The sequence below is a fragment of the Diadema antillarum genome, unplaced genomic scaffold (genome assembly GCF_040938485.1).
Source record: "Diadema antillarum isolate AM-2024a unplaced genomic scaffold, OU_Dant_1.0 scf00000136, whole genome shotgun sequence".
NCBI lineage: Eukaryota > Metazoa > Echinodermata > Echinoidea > Diadematoida > Diadematidae > Diadema > Diadema antillarum.
Window position 1 is genome coordinate 2428358 of NW_027271025.1, and position 20271 is coordinate 2448628.

The window sequence follows — 20271 nt, forward strand, 5'->3', positions numbered from 1 at the left end:
TATGACAAACATAATTATAAACAGCACACACACGTACTACTCGAGGTTTGATCGGTTCATGTAAAGGCAGTACATGTAACAAGGCGTCTTTCTAAAGCTCACATCAAGTATTGTACATTTATACTAGACCTCTGTTTCACCCGTGATTGAAATACACGTTTTGAAACTGTTGTAAATACTCAGATTTTTCGCAGATTTAATGAGGTAAGCTGGCTTGCTTGTTTGATCCAGATCTTAGTGTATATCCGCTGACGGCGTCCCATGCTCTGTAGTTGGCAGCAGGCGGCTCAAGTATCTAACACCCGCTCCCCATGCAACTACTGTATTTTTCACATGGGTCAATGCGGGTCAGGTTGCATATTGTCATGTCGGCCTTAATACCTTCAGCCCAAGTCTGCCTTGGTCTTCCCGAACACGTCCTTTGAGATCAAACATCTTGATCGATCTTTTTCGATGAATTACGCTACAGCTTGACACCAACACCACACCTCGCTTCTAAACTACCCCGTACATGTACATGAGAATATCACTCCATCCAGGTAAACCCGTATACATGTACATGTGTACCCTATACCAGGACTGAGAAAAGAGTTCATCTTGTGCAAAAACCGCCTGCAATGTCACGTACATTATTTTAACGTATAGGTTGTGGTACACTATATTATGTTGTAAGCATAACAATGTCGTACATGTATCCTGAAAAAAAAATATATATATATATATTCAGCCATCGGAGAGCGTTTAATATGAAATAGCATACATAACACTATAACGACAATAGGAATATTTAATACGTAGTGTACTTCGCACATTCGCTGACTCGACAGAGTGTAGCAGTTACTGTATGATTATTCATATTCATATTCTGGCAGCATATACCGCTATCTACTTTCCTATAACATTCATGAGCATTACACACAACGCAGAGGTATACACGGCTGTAAATATCTTATTTATGAAAATCGTCACATCACACGGAAGCAGCACCATTTTTATTCTGTACCGTGTGTCCCTTTAAAAGATTACAATCGGACTTTCCGCAACGATAACTTTAAAAACAGCTAATCACTTCAAATGCAATTTCAAGGTATGAAACTATATTATGTTGCCTACATCTTACAGAGAACTCCATCTGATTTGCTTCAGTGTTCAAAGAGAAATGAGGATTTTTGTAGAGCATGTCAGGAATCCCTTCCCTCCAAGTTCTGTCCATTGTGTTCTCAATTAAAGAGCATCCAAGTGCTGAACTTGGAAGCAACGGACCAATGATATGCTTTAAAACGATCCACATTTCTCTGTGACCACTTAAACAAACTGAACGAGGTTTTCTGCAAAATGTACGTAATAAATTATAGTTTCATTCCCCCGAAATAGTATTCAGATTGTTTGATGATTTTGAAAGTTATCAATGCAAAAATTAGATTGTAATTTTGGGGGATATGACCCAAAATACTGTATAGTAGGAGTAACATTAAGTCAAAATAGCACCATTATTTCCCTCCGTCCCACATGAAAAAAAAGGTAGAAGGTCACCTTTATGATTATAAATATAGTAAAAAGGTAGAAGGTCACCTTTATGATTATAAATATAGTACATGTACAGTGCAGGGGCAGCGGAGAGTTGTTTAGTTTCTGTTTTTGTTTTTTGTGGGGGTGGACCAACGGCGGTCAATGGTCAATGTGTTACACTACACTCCGTCATATTATCTAATTTTGTCTGAATTCATTTTAGTTAATCTCATTCTATTACGTTTCATTTAGTTTCAGTCCAGCTAATTTTACCTTGCCTCATGAATTGATTGACGAGGAATATTATTCGTCTTGGGTGAACAAGCGGTGCTATCAAATGCCTAGCATCTTTCATCCAAACATTCCACCAATTGTCTGCTACGCCGTATGCATGGTCAGCTGACAGAAGTGACCTGGAAAGCTTGGAGCAACTGTTTATCGGTACCTTTATGTCAGTATAGCAGGGAAAAATACATATTCATACATTCATAGTCGTGCCACAGACGAATGACATACCACTTCTTCACAGAGAAGTAAATCAAAATTAATATTGTTCTGTTTACTCACATCGGCTAAAATTGCAGACTATTTTACAGGATAGACTGTACGCGTTTTACGCCAAGGAACATAAAACATCTTGATAATATACAAAAAAAAGAAGGAAAAATAGCTATTTCAGTTATAAAGAAAGAAAAATGGTGGACTAAAAAAAAAATAGTTTTGCTTGCTACATAACCACATGAATGATTCGTCTTCACAATGAAATCGAATCGGCTACACTTGAGTTTCAGATTTTTCGTTAGAGTTGTCACAATCCTTGCTCGGTCGGCGCTTCTCCCCGTTCTCGATCTGCCGTTGAGGGAGCTCGTCATAATCCATATTATGTTCCGATCCGGCAACATTTTCCTCCGGTTTGAAGCGTCTGTTTCAAGTATTAGGGGGGAAATAACAATAATGAGATGCACACTTTAAAGGGGCATTCCAGACGATATTCATAATTTAAAATCATGTAGTACATAAATCAACAGCTCCGCGTATATATTTGTGGAATTAATTGTGGTCCTTGACCAGAGAAACCAATGCTCTGAAAAATCTTTCACAAATTACACTGAACAGTGCTGATGACACAAGAGCCTCACATATATGTCAGAAATGTAGCAGTGTAATTCTATTATACACAATACCGCTTGCTTAACAAGTTCACCTGTGTAAAATATATGCATGCCTTCTTTTGTTTTGCTTCCTTGAGCCCCAACTCATACACTCTTACGGCGAGGCTGCCATGTGATGTCATCATCCTTCACTGCAAAAAGTCCGGTGTTAAATAGTGAACACCGAGCTGGTGTTAAATTTTCGGTGCTCATTTATGGTGTTAAATTAACACCTCCGGGTGTCATTTCCAAATTTTAAACTGTTTTTTGAAGAGTTTCTTAGTAACTGCACTTCTTGCTGATTTTTAATTTAAACAAGACGATCAAGAATTTTACATCAAAATACTAGATTTTTGAAAAAATGTGAAAATAAATTTACACCAAAGTAACACCAGCTGGTGTGGTCTCTAATTGAAGCTGGACGGGTGTTAAACCATTGATATTAACACCAACAAATATCAAATCAACACCATGTAGTGTCATTTTTGAACTAACACCAGTACAGTGTCAAAATAACACCAGGTACAGTGTCAAATCAACACCACGAAGTGTCAGGTGAACACTTTTCAACACCATCACAGTGCATTTTTAACACCTGTGGGTGTGGTCCTCTATTGAAGTTTGATCGGTGTTAGATTTAACACCCGTGGTCTTAAATCTAACACCGATGTTTTTACAGTGTTGTTCGTTGTAATTTGTTATCAATTCATTTTTGAAAGCATTCTTATTCCTCATCCCAATCACTATAAATTCTGAAACTCTGTACCGACTACTCAGTGTAATTACTTTATAGTTGTTCAAATGTAAAAGTCTGAAAATTAATTCGGAGATCTCTTTTAAACCAGTGTACTAGTGAACTGGATCATAGCAAGATAATGACAAAAAGAGCTGAGGTCGTCTCACTTTCTACGGATATTATTTTTTCCGCTCCCTGGCAACGGGTGTTACTTTCGAATTCATCCTACATGACCTTTCTTTCCTGTCATTACGTTCCGAACATTTCGATACCACATTTATTGCGGTTGTCGGATATTGGCCTTCTTTTCGGAAATCAGGTCACTATCACCGAACACATGGAGTTCATGAAAACATGCATACCAGCAATTGAGTAGCTATTGTGTTATTTCATTGCAAGGCACTGCGGATTTCCATCAATTATACAACTATGACCACCCAGTCATAGTTTAATGTACTATTGTGATAAATTTCTTAGTACAATTGTATTATTCAGTATAAAGTAATGGTCATATTTTCATCTTGCGGAAATACAACCACTCAATCAATTAATTAATCTATTCATATTGTCACTGACATATATTATTTGATGTTACCATATTGATCTGTATGCCTACAGCACACTAAAACAGGAGATACCAAAGTAAAGAAATACATATAAAAACATAAAGAGCAAAGAATAGTGCTGTATATACACAAAAATATATATTGAAAACAACTTTAAGAATGTAACGGCTGCTATTTGCCAAGTGATTACCGAATCACCAAGCCAACGTGCATTGGAGACAATTATATTAATGAACATTGTTCGACACACTGCAAAATATGCAAAATAACTCAATGGAATATCATAATAAAAATATGTATCATAACCTTTCTCATTATACTGTATATGAATGCAAACACACAAACATAATGGCATCATAATACTCATGGGCAGGGGGATTTGGAGCTGGGATGGTCTTTTTTTCGTGCTGCTAGCTCTCGTGTATTCTCCATGGGATGGGTGACATATTACGTACTCTACACATTTCGAAACGACGAAGAGACGTTTTAAAGGGGCTCTACATGAAATAATGATAGTATCACAAAAAACAAATCAAGCTTAACAGCCTGTCGTCTTCTTCTCTGAGAAACAACAGTTAACCCTTTTCCTTGCTCTGAGTTCCAATTGGCACAGAAAAATCCCATAGCATTATCCACACTGTCCAAAGTCCATGGCACAAAAAGGGTTAAACAAGTGAAGAGCATGTACAGGGGTCATGAGGAATAAGGAAGTGATTTCCCTCTCTTTGCAAGATGAGTGAAAATGCAACAATTTTATTGCATTTTGTTTCTAAATGATTTCATGACTTTGTGTGGACACTTGATCTTCCTTAAAAGAGAGAAAAAAAAAAACGTTTGTATATTTAACCAAAACCAGTGTTAATGTGTTTTCGTTTTAACATTGTATTCTTGAAAAAAAAAAGTTGCAGAAATAAATTGAAATTGAAATTGAAATTGAAAGATATCCTCGCATTAGACCCTGTTGCTGGTGCTGCCGTTAGGTAGAGCAAAATATGCAGCGTCAGGCTGGGATGATCCAATACTTCGTATTGGTCCTTGTTTGCAGGTTGTTCTCAAAATAATGGCATACTCGGGTAGATAAAGTTGAGGTCAGTGTTGTTCGTCGTCTGCTGAACCGAGTTCCACTAGCCGTGTTGGCGATTTACGTGCTCTTTTGTCATTGGTTTCAAACAAGCCCGCGGGAATTATGAAAGTGGTCATTTCAAGTTGTGTGTTTGTGTTGGCGTATTGAGGTAAGCCCTTTTTCTGAAAAAATCATCTGGAAACTTTTCCTGCAACCACATGAAAAGTTGAGGAGCCTTAGGCTATTCTCTTTTTTTGTTGAATACGCCAGGACTAAATTGAAAATATATGTCATTATTTTGATTTGTCTGGTATGAACCACATACTGTTTGCACCACGTCGTATACTTGAAATAGTTGGGACAGAATCACCCTATTTCTGTCATGCAATTCCAGCCTGACCCCCCCCCCCCTACTCAGTGCTGAGATCGACAAAGCAATAAATGTTGGCTGATCGATTACACTTATTGGTATCGCCCAAGGTAATGGGTGTCAGAGCTCGATTTAAGACAGTTTACTTTTTGGAAAACGCATTACCAGCATGATTTAACTCCATATCACTCGCCGTGTTCAATTAATCAACAAATACACAAGAAGTTTTAAGGTCTTTTTTATTTGGGTGAGGGGGGGGGGGGGGGGAAGGTCCCTGTCCTTAAAGTAATTGAGCAACATGACAACAAGGTACGTGGCTCCGATGCCTTTCATGCTACAACTGAACCCGCGTGTACCCGAAAGATCTCCGGGGGGTGTTTCATAAAGCTGTTCGTAAAGTTACGAACGACTTACGAGCGACTGGTGATCAGTTGCGATGTGCTATACTTACTAGAATTTCAATAATTCACCACAAGAATGGATCACCAGTCGCTCGTAAGTCGTTCGTAACTTTACGAACAACTTTACGGAACAGGGCCCGGGACACCCGCTAGTTTACCACGGACTGTGCGAGGGAGAGATTTCTGAACAGTCACGCTGCATTGCATCTCAGAATTTACCGTTCGGGTAATCTCGGGTGAAATTTGCCAAGCATGAAAGGGGCATCAGTTGTGATGAATCTCACCTATACAGCTGATAGGCCAGGGTGAAGGAGCTGAAGCTGATGATGCTGAAAGGGCCGAAGATCATAGGGTAGACGATGACGCCGATGAAGAGCTCGTGGTCGCCCTTGTAGGAGAAGGTGATGAGGGTGAGGGCGATGCCAACCTGCTGGAGGCCCGTCTCGAAGGCGATGGTGCGGCTCTGCTTGTGGGGCTGGCGGCAGAGGCGGGCGAAGATGTAGCCCAGCGCCCAGCCAGTCCACATGTGAGCCAGGGGAGCGAAGAAGAGTTTCCACGACGACGAGAAGATGGCCGGGTTGATGAGGATGGTGAGCACCACGCTGGTGGCTATCCCCATCATGCCGATGGCGCCGAACGGCTGTATTAGGAGGTAAAAAAAAAACTCTCTGAAAACTGGAGACCCCCAGATGATTTTCAAATTTTTACATTTGAACAACTATAAATTAGTTATACTGAGGACAGAGTTTCAGCATTTATGATAATTGGGATGAAGAATAAGAATATTTTCACAATAAACACTGAACAACTTTTTTGCCTCTGCTTTTATACATGAAGACTTATCAAATGTTCCAGTTCTGGATACTAGAATTCATGATGTACAGTTAGATACAGTCATTTTCACAGAACAAGTTGTGAAAGATGTTATATTGAAACTGGATCAAACAAAATCCCCCGGTCCAGATAATGTGCAGAATCGTATTTTGAAAGAAATTGTAGATTGCGTTTCGAAACCACTTGCAGACTTATTTACTATGTCAATGTCAAAAGGTGAACTTCCAAAGGCATGGAAGAATGCTAATGTTTCTCCAATTTACAAGCAAGGAGATAAGAAGAAACCAAATAATTATCGGCCGGTGAGTTTGACTAGTAATATTTGCAAGTTAATGGAAACCATTGTCAGAGATAAGATTGTACAACACATGGACTCAAATCTGTGATTTACAGAGGAGCAGTATGGTTTTAGGAAAGGAAGAAGCTGTGGTGCACAGTTATCATCTGTATCAGAAACATGGACAAAAGTATTAGACAATGGTGGAAACGTCGATTGCATATATTTAGATTATAGTAAGGCGTTTGACAGTGTACCTCACGAACGACTGATTAGGAAAGTAGAAACGTATGGGATCACTGGGAATCTTTTGAAGTGGATTAAGTCTTTTTTAAGTGAAAGATCACAACGAGTGGTGGTCAATGGTGTTTCATCTTCACAAACTGCAGTATCTAGTGGAGTCCCACAAGGTAGTGTTTTGGGGCCGATTTTGTTTCTGTTGTATGTAAACGACCTTCCTGATGTGTTGATAAGTGGCAGATGTGAAGTTAAGCTCTTTGCTGATGACACCAAGTTGTATTCACAGATATATGATAATGATGATGTACTGAATCTGCAAGCTGAACTAATTAGAGTGATGGAATGGTCAAAAAAGTGGCAGCTTCCTTTTAACCAGGAAAAGTGTAAAGTTATTCATTATGGAAGGAATAACCCATGTGTCAATTATACAATGGATGAAACAAACGCGCCCATTCCAGTAGCTACATATGTAAAAGATCTTGGAGTAAATTATGACAAGAAGTTAGATTTTACTCATCATGTGGACACAATTTGTACTGCAGCGAATCGTAGGATTGGAATTATCAATCGTACATTTTCTACTTTCAATGAGAAAGGATTTATTCAACTGTACAAGTCTATTGTTAGACCGACATTAGAATATTGTTCATCAGTGTGGCATCCTCATTGGAAGAAGAATGTTGTAAAAGTAGAGAATGTGCAGCGTCGAGCTACCAGAATGATACGTCCACTTAGACCTTTGAGTTATGAAGCAAGACTTAAACATTTGAAATTGCCTTCATTGGCATACAGACGGCATAGAGCCGATATGATACAGATTTTTAAGATTGTGAATGGGATTGATGATATGAAGTCCTCAGATTTTTTTGAGTTCTCAGTTGGAGGAAGGACGCGTGGTCATAAGTTTAAGATGATGAATAAACATGTAAAGTCCAAAGTGAGACAGTGCTCTTTTTCTCAAAGAGTTATTAGTGAGTGGAGTAAGTTGCCATCATTTGTAGTCGACAGCCCATCCGTGAATAGTTTCAAGTCTAACTTAGAGAGGTTCTGGAGTCAAGACAAGAACAAATACAACCCCGACGGGATATTTTTTTGTCCATGTTATACTGCACAGCGCCGAACTAAAAGTTATTAATGTCATGTAATGACGACACCGAGGGGCAAATAAGTTAAGTATAACTTTACGCCCACATCCAAGGTATGTTATCCAAGGTATGCAGGTGTGTTATAACAAATTGCAATGAACGAGGATGATGACATGGCAGGGTCATCATAACAACGCACGAGTTGGGGGCTCAAGGAAGGAAGCAGCACAAAATAAGAATGCATGCATAGACTATACACGGGTGAACTCGCGAGCAAGTGGTATTGTAATGGAATTACACCGCTACACTTCTGAAATATGTGAGCCTCATTTATGTCATCCTTGTTCGGTGTAATTTGTTGAAGGTTTTTCAAAATTTTGTTTCTCTGCTCAAGAACCACGATAAATTCCACAAATCTATACATGGAGTTGTTGATTTATGTACACACTACATAATGTGACATTATGAAAATCGTATATGATGCCCCTTTAATGCCAGGCACTCCAACTGGTGGTCCACAAACCCGAGAGCTTTGACAATCGCAAGATTGCAAGGTCCTTTGTTTCATATAAGGCCAAATAACATATATTAATGTGACTTTAAAGTTGGCCATAGATATTGTAATAAGTCCTATATTCCAAGAAAAAGATATTGTTATTACTATATCATTGTTTTTGTTGTTGTTATCATTTACTTTGCTGGAGAGATTGAAACCGTGATTGAAATTGCTACTTTCTGCACAGATCTACCTTTTAAAACATTCTTCATTTACTGGGGTCAAATTAATGAATTAGAAATTGACAGAAACATTTCTCTCCTGTCATTCTTCCTTTTTTTTTTTTTGAATTCTCTATTAAGGAATAACATGTTGTGAAATTATTTGCACACTGATATGAAAGACACACACTCGTGCATGCACAAACACAACTGAGCGAATGAACTAACAAACAGCACAACGCACTGAATGGTACATGAGACTCAGCGATGTCTCGCGTTTCCCATTTGATATTACCGTTCCGATCCTCTTCGCCCATTCCTTGGACTTCCATCGGATGAGCATGCCGATGACGACGGGTCCGACGAGGGAGGCGAGAGCGATGAGGATGTTCTTGTACGGGATCACCGCACCATCACTCGTCCATCGTCGTCCGTAGATGAAGAGGTTTAGCGGCATGGAGCCGAACGTGACCACGGTGGATATCGTAGTCATGACAACACTATAAATCAAGAACCACGAAGACAAACAAACAAACGAACAAAACGTTGGCACGCAGTGGGAAATAATATATTTAGGATACATGCAACTCATTCACTGCCAAACGAACAAAAATATACACCATCAAACTCCAGCACACACATAAAAGGCCTAATTAGGTTTCAGCATTCTTGGAGTCAGGGTTTGGTAAAACAAAAATAAAAACAAACAAACAAAATGAGACTTTGATGTCACGCGCTATAAACCAGAGTGTTGCAAATTCAACTTCCACTCATTCTTACAGACTACTATGCTTGAGAACATTGCAAACGTGAGGTGGGTGGAGGTGAGAGAGCTTTGCGCGCTTCCATAGGAACGAAGGGTCCATTCGTATGTTCCATCGCACTGGCAAAAATGCCAAGTATATAGAACATTATATAGATGATGACTGGCGGGGGAGGGAACATACCGAATGTTCAACCCGAAGGAATTGAAAGGCTATTGAGGGACTTATAGCCTCCCGAAAGAGCATTTTAAACCCTGGGGTGGAACGTTTGGTACATGTTCCAGACAACAAAAGTCATCATCTGTTACTGTATATTATGTGGGTTAGTCAAATACGTCAAGTACGTCAACGTCAACCACCAGCACAACGCATGCACTCGCTCGCGTGTTGCAGAGCCAAATTCACTGTGCCCGCACGGTCCTAGGCCTTCCGTCATTGGTTACGTGAAAATGTTTTCCCATGGGAGAACATTACAAAAATGGTTCGCCCATGGGCGAACATAACGAATGTGCCCTCTGCCCCTCATCACGTGACTGTGTTTAGCCAATCACTAACCGGTATTTGACGAACCCATTTAAAAGTATATTTTAAATTCCCAACCAAGATTTCCATTCACGTCACTCCGTCACTCTGATTACTAGTATACCTCACTTCTGACCTTTGACCTACTACGTATGTCCTGTATCATCAGCCATTCATTCTTCTGACAAATTAATACCCCGCAGCAGAACGGTAACCAAAATACCTCCATCTAAACATCTAATTTCTATATAGCGGCATTCCATCGCGAAGCAAACATTCATATAATGCGGCAATAGTCACCTTACGTGTGTGTAACAAAGAATTGACGGAGAAGTATTTAAAAGACTGGAGGAGATAATATTATATTATATCTATAAGTGAATAGGCAGATAGAGGAAAATTTCAATGCATTTCAGTTTTAAAAAAAAAAATGATTTCATCATACCTGCAAGAATTCGTAGAGTATAATCGCTCATGAATTTACAAGGATCACGCACAATATGGGGGGGGGGGGGTAGGGGTGGTCTTTTGGGGGGTTATTTGGGGGTTGACCACAAAAATCTATTCATCTCACTTTGAGAAGAATGCCTTTGAATGAAATACAATATCTGTTATCTGCAGACTACTCTACAGTGGACGTGTTAGGGTACAACCACACGTATTTGTGAACGGTGAGTGTTTATTGTGTGTGCGTGCGTGTGTGGGGGTATGGATGGGTAAAGAATTGATAATCATAATAAAAACCTGATAATCACAAAATTATATTAGATTTCCTTCATTTCAATTGGCAATAAAATTGGTAATTCATTGAATATACATGACCATTTCACTTAAAGGCGTAATTTACCATTTGCACAATAATTGCACATGAAAAAAAACCCAGCATTAGTGCTTCAAAATAGTTCTAAAATTTGATTTAAGGATAATAACAACCAATGTAAAAATTTGAACCAGTATAATCGATGTTAAGTATTGTTAAATATACAAAATGTGAACAATAGTTACAATAAAAATGTTTCCAAACTTAACCGTAATACAGTTATGGTTTAATAAGAAAATAATGATTTCTCCTCATATTTTAGGCTTTATTGCAAAAATTTTATGCGGTAAGACTGACCGACACATATGCATCAAAAGTGATATCTTGAACATTTGTTTAAATCACTGCTCCCAGAGGTAAACAGAACCTTAAATCATAGCTGTTATCTACATTACCGTATACTGTTAACACTGGTTAAAAACTTTAGAAAGTTCCGTTTTTAATCTAATCAAAGTCTCGACAAACAGGCACACTCCTTCCGTCATTCCTTACATGGTATTATTTCACGTAAAGGAAACCAAAGCCCAAATATGAATGTGGATTGATTCAAATCAACAGTATTAGTAAAACATCTCAGTGCAAGTTTGAGGAAAATCGGACAACAAAGCTGCAAAAGTTACGATTTTTCAAAGATTCGGTTTATACCGTCATCGCTGGACAAGAGGACTACTACGACGCAGATTATGACGTCAGGTATGGACAAAAATATAAAAAAAGAATGTGAAGAAAATTCAACATAATATAATATTATGTTCACCATTCTAGCATAATAAAAAACAACAACACTTGGCTTACCTCTTTCAGTAAAAGGGAGAGTGATATCACACTTAACATAATTATGCATGTCAGTAACAAGTCCATGAAATGTGTACTTTTCATGAAAATTACATTTTATGGAATTCTCCTTTTTTCTTCATATTGTTGTCCATTCATGACGTCATTAACTATAGTAGTCTTCTTATTCAGCGGTGACGGCACGGAAAAATGAAAAAAAAATTCTTTTGAAGCAACTGCCCGATTTTCTTCAAATTTCGCTTATACGTTCTACTAACTGACTAATATTGTTTGCTTTCATTCAATCCACATTAATATTTCGATTCATGTTTCCTATAAGATTGCGACACATTTATCAACGATTTCGCTTTATTTATAGTCATTTTTCCTTCATTTACGAATCACAACAAGCGGTATTGTTTTCCAACCTTAGGCAAACGTCCCCATCAGTCCAGAAGGTGAAGAGATTGGACGTAGTGCCGCCCGGGCTGGAGGCCGTGATCAGAGCACCGAGGGCATGCGGTGCGGAAAGTCGGAGCGCCACGGCCATGGTGAAACCGAGCAGAGGCATTAGAACCACCTGACACAAGAACCCGATTGCCACGCCCACTGGGCGTCGTAACTAGGAAGGGGAAGAAAAGGGAGGAGGAGGAGGAGGAGGAGGAGAGAGGGAGAGAAAAGAAAAGACGTAATAATGGAACAGTATAAAAGTCGTTATCATGCACTTGCAAATATTGGTAGTTAATTAAAGGTACTTTTGTAACTCTGAAGGCAAGAAAAAAAAAAAGGCAAAAGAAACAAGATAATGTGTGAAGATGCATGGGACTGAAATTTGCAGTCATAGATAGCGTCATGATGTTTAGTATTCTTTCACATATTACTTCTTGGACTGCCATGTATAAGGCTTCAACGCTCACAGTTAAAGATGGGCATATTTCGTGCACCAAGAAGAAGATATCCATGTGAATATCGCGTGTGTGTGTTTTTTTTTCTTTGTTTTTTTTTTCTTCGATTTGCACGACCGACGCATTCTCCAGTAGCTACCTGTACTTGCGACTTCCGGTAACAGTTTTTTTCTTTCAATATTGCGTTACGAGGGCACCGGTGAAACCCAGGAGTGCCATCTTGAATCAAATCACTGCTTGAATGTCTAGTTTTCGTCGTTTAAACAGGACGGGGATGTCGACTCTAAAAATATACGTTTGTTTGAAAAGAACCAGAAAAACCAAAAGAAACATAATGAAAGTTTGACAAATTCTTACTAAGAATAATACAGTCATGAAATTTTGATAGTGTGATCCATCAAGCAGAAATTGACAACTCCGTAATGTTGCATGTGAGCTCGCTGTCTATTTGCCCCATGCATAAGATTCCATAAAATCTCTCTTTATTTGGTCGGTCGTGCATATCGAAGTCGATCCCCCGTAATCGCCCTCGGTATACTCACGACCACTTTGAAATCGCTGGGCTCAATGGCTGCTCCCATGGCTACCATAGTCAGACCGAGCGTGACGCCCAGCACGACTTGATTGGCCAATTTCAGCTGCTCGACGTTCCCATTGGCTGTTCCGTTTTCTGCTGGAGAATCGTCATACAGCATGGGAGTGGTCCATGTCGTTTCCATGGCGATGACGCAAGGTAACGTTACGCCTTTCTCAGTATTCACCCTATCAATAAATCAACGCAAAATGGACATACATAATTATGATTAATAAAAAAATAATGATACATACATAAAATTTCTGCAGCGCCATTTACAATATAATTTAATGTTCAAGGTGCTTTAAACAAAAACGAAATGACTGAAGGTACCATAAAGAACGAAAGAAAGCATGTCTGTCATCTTCAGAATGCACGGGAAACAAACAGGATTTTACTTTGCTCGATCATCACAACGACCGCCTATTCCTCATCGGTGAACGCTCGTGCATCGAAAATAATCTTAATACAAGGTACAGTATTTATGATCTGTTCGTTGGCCCGTCATCTCCCGGCAAGTCCCCTGCGATCCACTTTGGAGCAACGGACCCTCCGACTACGATTTCGACCTCCCGAGACGCTGGGACACCCTTGGTCACTGGGAAATCTACGTCACCAGGACTTCTTAATAGACTTGCCGAAGGAGACGGCATGATATTGTCAAATGAAATCCACGAAAAACGACAGTGACAGCGCTTGTGGTGACTTGTCAACTCTGTGCCACTTTTTGTCAGTGGTGAAAGAATATTAACTATACGTACGCCACGCAAAACAATCAGGGAAATCGTCTCTAACAGAGCATTTTGCATTCTTGGAGCAACCACACCAGGCCCAGTCACGCACATTCTTTATAGTCTTGACATTGTCAATGACATAATAGAACGCTTGATATTACGTGTGCCTGACTGTCTTAGGCCATCTCCTTTGGCTACACGTGAAGCAAGACGAGTCAGAGACTTACCAACTGTCACACATGCGCTTCAAGTAATCGAAGGTCTTCATGAGACTGGACTGAAATACACTTTCAGCGAGGACAGCGAACTCTCAACTCGCATGTCATCAACGAACATTGCATTGAAACTATAAACGGATCCACGAAAGAAGGACAAACTCCTCCACAATCAAAGAAAGTAGATCTGGTGCTTCGCTTGTCGGCTACGCCGCACTTGCTGAGACCGTTGATAGACGATCCCCTGCAAGGGAAAGCACCTACTCCTTCTCGGGCAGAAATTCAACGCGACAGCTTGGGAGCTGCCTATAGAAGTTTGTAGAATACGTCGAAAGCTAGAAGGAAAAATTCCTTACTGTGAGTATTACACCTCTACCCCATCCAAATATATGAATATTTTGTTCTAGAGCTGTCAACAATCATGGTAGACTCTAGATGCCAGGTTTTTGTTTAACATAAATATACTGACTCACATATATTTGACAATGTACTTTGATAATGTTCAAGCAAATGAAATATTTGTTAGAGTAAACAGAAAAAATTGTATTCCTAAAGAAACTTTTCTGCTGTTTTTATTGATGTTCAACTCTTAAAGGAAGCCAAAACCCAAAGAGAAATGTGGATTGAGTGAAAGCAGCAACATTATTAGAACACATCAATGGAAGTTTGAGGAAAATCGGACAATCGATGCAAAAGTTATAAATTTTTAAAGTTTTGGTGTTGGAACCGCTGGATAAGGAGACTACTAGAGGTTATGATGTCATGTGTGGACAACAATATAACGAAATTATAAAGTGAATCCAACAAAAATTCATTTTTCATGAAAATTACACATCCCATCAACTTGACACTGACATTATGTTAAGGGTAGCAATTATTTCCCCTGCTTTCTGAAAGCGGTTAGTCAAATGCTCTTTCATTAAGCTAGAAAAGTGAATTTTTGTGGAATTCACTTTATACTTTCGTTATATTGCTGTCCACACATGACATCATAAACTCTAGTAGTCTCCTCATCCAGCGGTTCCAACACCAAAACTGTAAAAATTCATAACTTTTGCATCGAATGTCCGATTTTCCTCAAACTTTCACTGATGTGTTCTAATAGTGTTGCTGCTTTCACTCAGTCCACATTTCTCTTTGGGTTTTGGTTTCCTTTAATATTCGCGATCTATTTGATTTATTCAGTGATTACATTTCACTTATTTACTCTCAAAATCAACACTTACTACATGTGAAATTCATATACAGTACTTGGTATTCATAAGTCTTTAATTACGTTCATTGCATTTCTTGCCAGATGAAATATACTTTTTCTGTTATATTACAATTTATATATGTTTCTTTTCCGATAGCCTACACTGTAAAAAATTTGTTTAGTTTCTAAACACCTAACTAAACACTTTTCTGTGACAGTTTAAAAACACTGCGACGTGTTTATATATTAAACATGTTTATGAACTAAACACATGCTGTGTTTATTTTCAGCACACCCTAGGTGTTTATCACACACACATGTTTATGTTTTAAACGGTTCTGATGTTTAAAAACTAAACACCTGCTGTGTTTATAGCCTAAACACCAAACGTTTACACCGTAATCACTCACAGTGTTTAAATACTAAACACCGCACAGTCACATAATCACCCACAATGTTTAAGATCTAAACACTGAACCAAAAAATAAACATGACGCACTGTTTAAGATGTAAACACTGCGACATGTTTATTCGCTGTGACAGATTAAAAACACTGCGACATGTTTATTTGCCATTTTAGTGTTTATTCTCAGAACACATGTCTGATTTTTAGATCGATCACAAAATTGCATACACTAAACATGTGACATGTTTACATATTAAACATCGCAATTTCTCAGTGTTTATATGATACATGTTTACACCTTATACATGCTGAGTGTTTATATGAGACATGTTTACACATCATACATGGTAATTTCCACGTGTTTATATGAGACATGTTTACACATCATACATTCATACATGCTAATTTCTACGTGTTTAAATGAGACATATCATCATGCATGTTAATTCCCATGTATTTATTAATGTAAAGTGGATTGTTTCTACTTTTTTGCATGGAATAAGATAAACGCAAAACATTATATAGAATTTACCCAGTATGTACCAAATCATCAGCACACTTACATCGCATAATACCAGGGAAGACCTGGGTTAGCTTTCACAAACATTTTGGCTACAAGAGTTAAAGGCAATTCTCTAAATGCAAGTTATCAAAACATCAGTCAAAGCTTGGGCAATATTTGATGAATAATAAGTTAAAATCCTTTAAAGGGGAAATCGAGTCCAATAAATAAGTCTGATAAAAAAGAGTAAAACCTTACCAGTTTAACAGTAAAAATTTGAATGAAATCGGATGAAAAATAAGGAAGTTATCAAATTGTGAAGATTTGCTAATTTCTGCAAAGCAGTTAAAGGTGGATATGAATATGCAAATGAGTGAGTTGACCATGCCATAACCTCACAATTTTCCATTGATCGTGTACCCCCCCAAAAATGATGAAATTCAATGTTTATGTTAATGAAATGTGAAACATTATGGTATTGCAGGTTGAATAACTTCAGAAAAGTGATCAGTTAGACATATCAGGACTTGAGCCTCGGGAATAATTGCGTTTGAATGAAAAACTTGAAATTAAGTAAGTTGTGAGGGAATGATATGCCCACGTTGCCATTTGCATATTCATATCAACCATTCAAGAACTGTTTCCTCAAAAATTAGCGAAACTTCAAAATGTCATAACTTCCTTATTTTACATCCGATTTCGATCAAAATTTTACCAATGAACTCTTAATATTTTATTCTTTCTTATCAGACTAACTTGTATTTGGACTGAATTTCCCCTTTAAATATTGCCATGTCATTGCTATACGACACCATACTGAGTTAAATGCAAGATACCTGGGAGTCAATGGCCTGTACTAGAAGACGTAAATGGAATTCTCTCCTATACACACAGTAGAGTTTGTATTTGCAGGAAATGACACATAACTCATTTTGGAGAAAAAAAGATATTGCATTTAACAATTACTTTTCAGTCACATGTAATTCTTAGCCTACTTTCAAGAATTGCCGTCTTTCTACTGTATTCAGAACTAATTCTTAGTATTGTAAATCAAACGAATAAACTTGTTGATTATGAATTGCAACTCAATGCTTCGGAAGCTTGACATGTATGTAACACCTCCAGGAACATAACTGCAGTCTGTGAACAAATCGATGCCGACCTTGAAGATTGCATCAATTATTGACAAAGTGCTTTGGGGTGTACCCGAACCAAATTAGGCTCACGGCAAATTATACCATGCACAACACTATGGTCGTATTGGTACTGATCAGGGAATGTAGATGATGCACTCATAAAGAGACCCCCACCCCAAAAAAAAAATAAAAATAAAAATAATAATAATAATAATAATAATAAAATAAATTAATTAATTAATTAAAAGAAAATAATGTTTTCACTGTATTCAGCCTGTGGTGAACATCTGCACTCCCTGATCAATACCAATAATGGAACTTAAATACATACATGATATTGTTCTTTTCACTGCGACGTTCACTGAAAGTACATGTAGGCTAACAGTACTGTATTGATTTTTCACATTTGCTATTTCGAGAAAAATCTTAGAATGTTAGTGGTTTTCAAAAGGTGAGTGAGAAAAAACTTCTACCTTGCTAGAACCTTGGAGAAAGAAGTCAAACTCAATGGGTATACATGAATAGTCTATTAGAGTCTAATCAGTCTCATCATACTCCACATAATCATGGTATGGAGGGCTACTTTCAATCTCGACACAGCAGAATTTTTGGTAAAGACAAGAGGATATGAACAAAGAAAAAATAATGCATTGCAACTGGAGGCGGGAGGGTATGCGAGGCTGTCATGAACACGCGATGTGATCAGCAAGACTCCTCCCTTGTCAATTTGTCAGTCAGTTGCAAGACTCCTCCCTATTCTCCATGCATGTTGTACTACATTTCTGATACCTCTCTCCATGTGACCGATTTCAAGAATATCTCAGAAAGAAAATATTAACTACCGAATGCTGCATTTCCTATCAGGTCTACAAGAAAATTGCAAAGAATTCCAAACAAATGCAACTACTGGCCTCTTATTTGCGTCCAATATCTGCTGATTGTATTTGAAGCACCTGAGGGAAAAAAATGAAATGGCTGATATTTTGATTTGATTTGTTTTGATTTCTATATTCCTTTTTGCACAAGAATATAACAGAAAGCCAATCGAACAAAGTTCTTGAGTAATATCTTAACAGTGAATTACAAGGATATTGGTTGATGAATAAAATGAAGTGAATAAAACTGTTTTTCTTAGTAGTGCAAAACGATTTCGAGCAAGTGTCTTTACATAATAGATAACATTACAATTTTACGTACCAGCTGTTAAAAAAAGACAATTACACATATCTATGAGCAATAAGAATACAGGTGACCATTATCGTAAGCACAGAGGACAATAGAATCGCTTTGTTTTGGATATCCCTGCCATTTCAAAACCAATTTTCATCAAATAAGCTTTGAATTCCTCTTCGAATTATATAGGCCCCCTACCTTCATATTTCTTTAGAGGTTCGTCATTATGTAATACACGCATACAGGCACACGGAGAACTGAAGCCCCAGCGCATACAAAACCCTATCAACCTCCATATGATTTACTTTATTCTAGTATACAGGTTTAGATGCACACTGTCAGTGAAGAAATAAAACACATAGGTTGCTCTAACAGGTGGGATGCCTCCTAATAGGTCTGTAGTGCATTATGACGATGTGAGACATCACATGGCTAGCGGGAAAAAGATTATTAACATTCAAAATCATTATCCATGGTTCATTTCCTTCATATGGCATGTATGCCTATAGATATACTGTATATCAGTATATCTTGCGATGTCCTTGTAATCCTCAGATGTTTGCACTTTTAGACGGGTTGTATAGAAGTAAGCGCATGCATCTTTCATTCTAATCCAGACAGGTTTGGCGTGATCCCTGATCAATACTTCCATGACGTACTGGTGCTGGTAAAAAGAAATGATTACACAAGGAAAACAAATCAGTTGGCTTTGCAATACAATGGACTTAACTGCTCCCATAGATTCTGAAAATGAATGGATAGCAAAGAAGTTGACTGAATCCATAAGCAAGTTCAAATTAAAAGGAATGACAGAATCCATTCATCACATTAGCACATAGTGTCTTGCGTCAGTTTTTACTTACTTTGCTGAATTTTCTGGAAATAATTCAAGTCTTTTTTGTTGTTGTTATTTCTTCTTTCTTATTCATCATCATTATCAAGCAGAGTTACGACCATACTGTATCCTTTGTCTCTTGGGTGAAGATTTTCACACCTGTAACTTACACTTTCAACAATATTTGCAATAAATAAATTTCCATGTTTATTTTAGCTAATGGATTGAATTCGGGAGTCGGGAGTAGGTAATCCCCCCCCCCCCCCCCAAAAAAAAAAAAAAAAAAAACACACACACACACACACACAAAAACAGAAGAACATAAAGCATCTAAAATCTGCATTTTATAGAAACTCATTTACATGCCCTTTAAGTACATAATATTCATTGATTTGGCTCTGCAATTTTGAGTACTTACTTGATTTCCACTTTCCACATGGGCAGTATACAGTGATGTACTATCCCCAGTCGATTTACTCTGCTGACTACACCATGCCTCGTTCTCTGCCAGCAGAGGTAATGTCTTGCAGGATTTATACAGTACACATCAGGACATCATCGTCACCCACTTTGGTGCCATCGCCATCCCCTTCCAAGACATCCTAATGGGCTTTACATTCAATTTTCACCACCTGTTGAGTGAAGAATTTACAGGGAATAAAACTGAATTTCACTCAAAATACAGTCACTTCCCATCGTCATTCACATGAAAGATACTTCATAACTTCGTAAAATTAAAGATACAGTGAGTTTACCCGCTAGGCCGA

At 38.1% G+C, this 20271-nt stretch overlaps 1 protein-coding gene across 1 annotated transcript in view; it reads right to left on the bottom strand.

Moving 5' to 3' along the window:
- Positions 1–2283: 2283 nt before the first annotated feature.
- Positions 2284–20271, bottom strand: part of LOC139721014 (uncharacterized) — a 36576-nt gene continuing 18588 nt past the window's right edge. Inside the window, exons 5-10 of the mRNA XM_071632344.1 lie at positions 19279–19304; positions 13277–13417; positions 12258–12451; positions 9245–9449; positions 6081–6436; positions 2284–2431 (exon numbers count right to left, since the gene is read on the bottom strand). Coding sequence (XP_071488445.1) covers positions 2284–2431; positions 6081–6436; positions 9245–9449; positions 12258–12451; positions 13277–13417; positions 19279–19304 — 1070 coding nt within the window. The remainder of the gene's footprint in view (positions 2432–6080; positions 6437–9244; positions 9450–12257; positions 12452–13276; positions 13418–19278; positions 19305–20271) is intronic.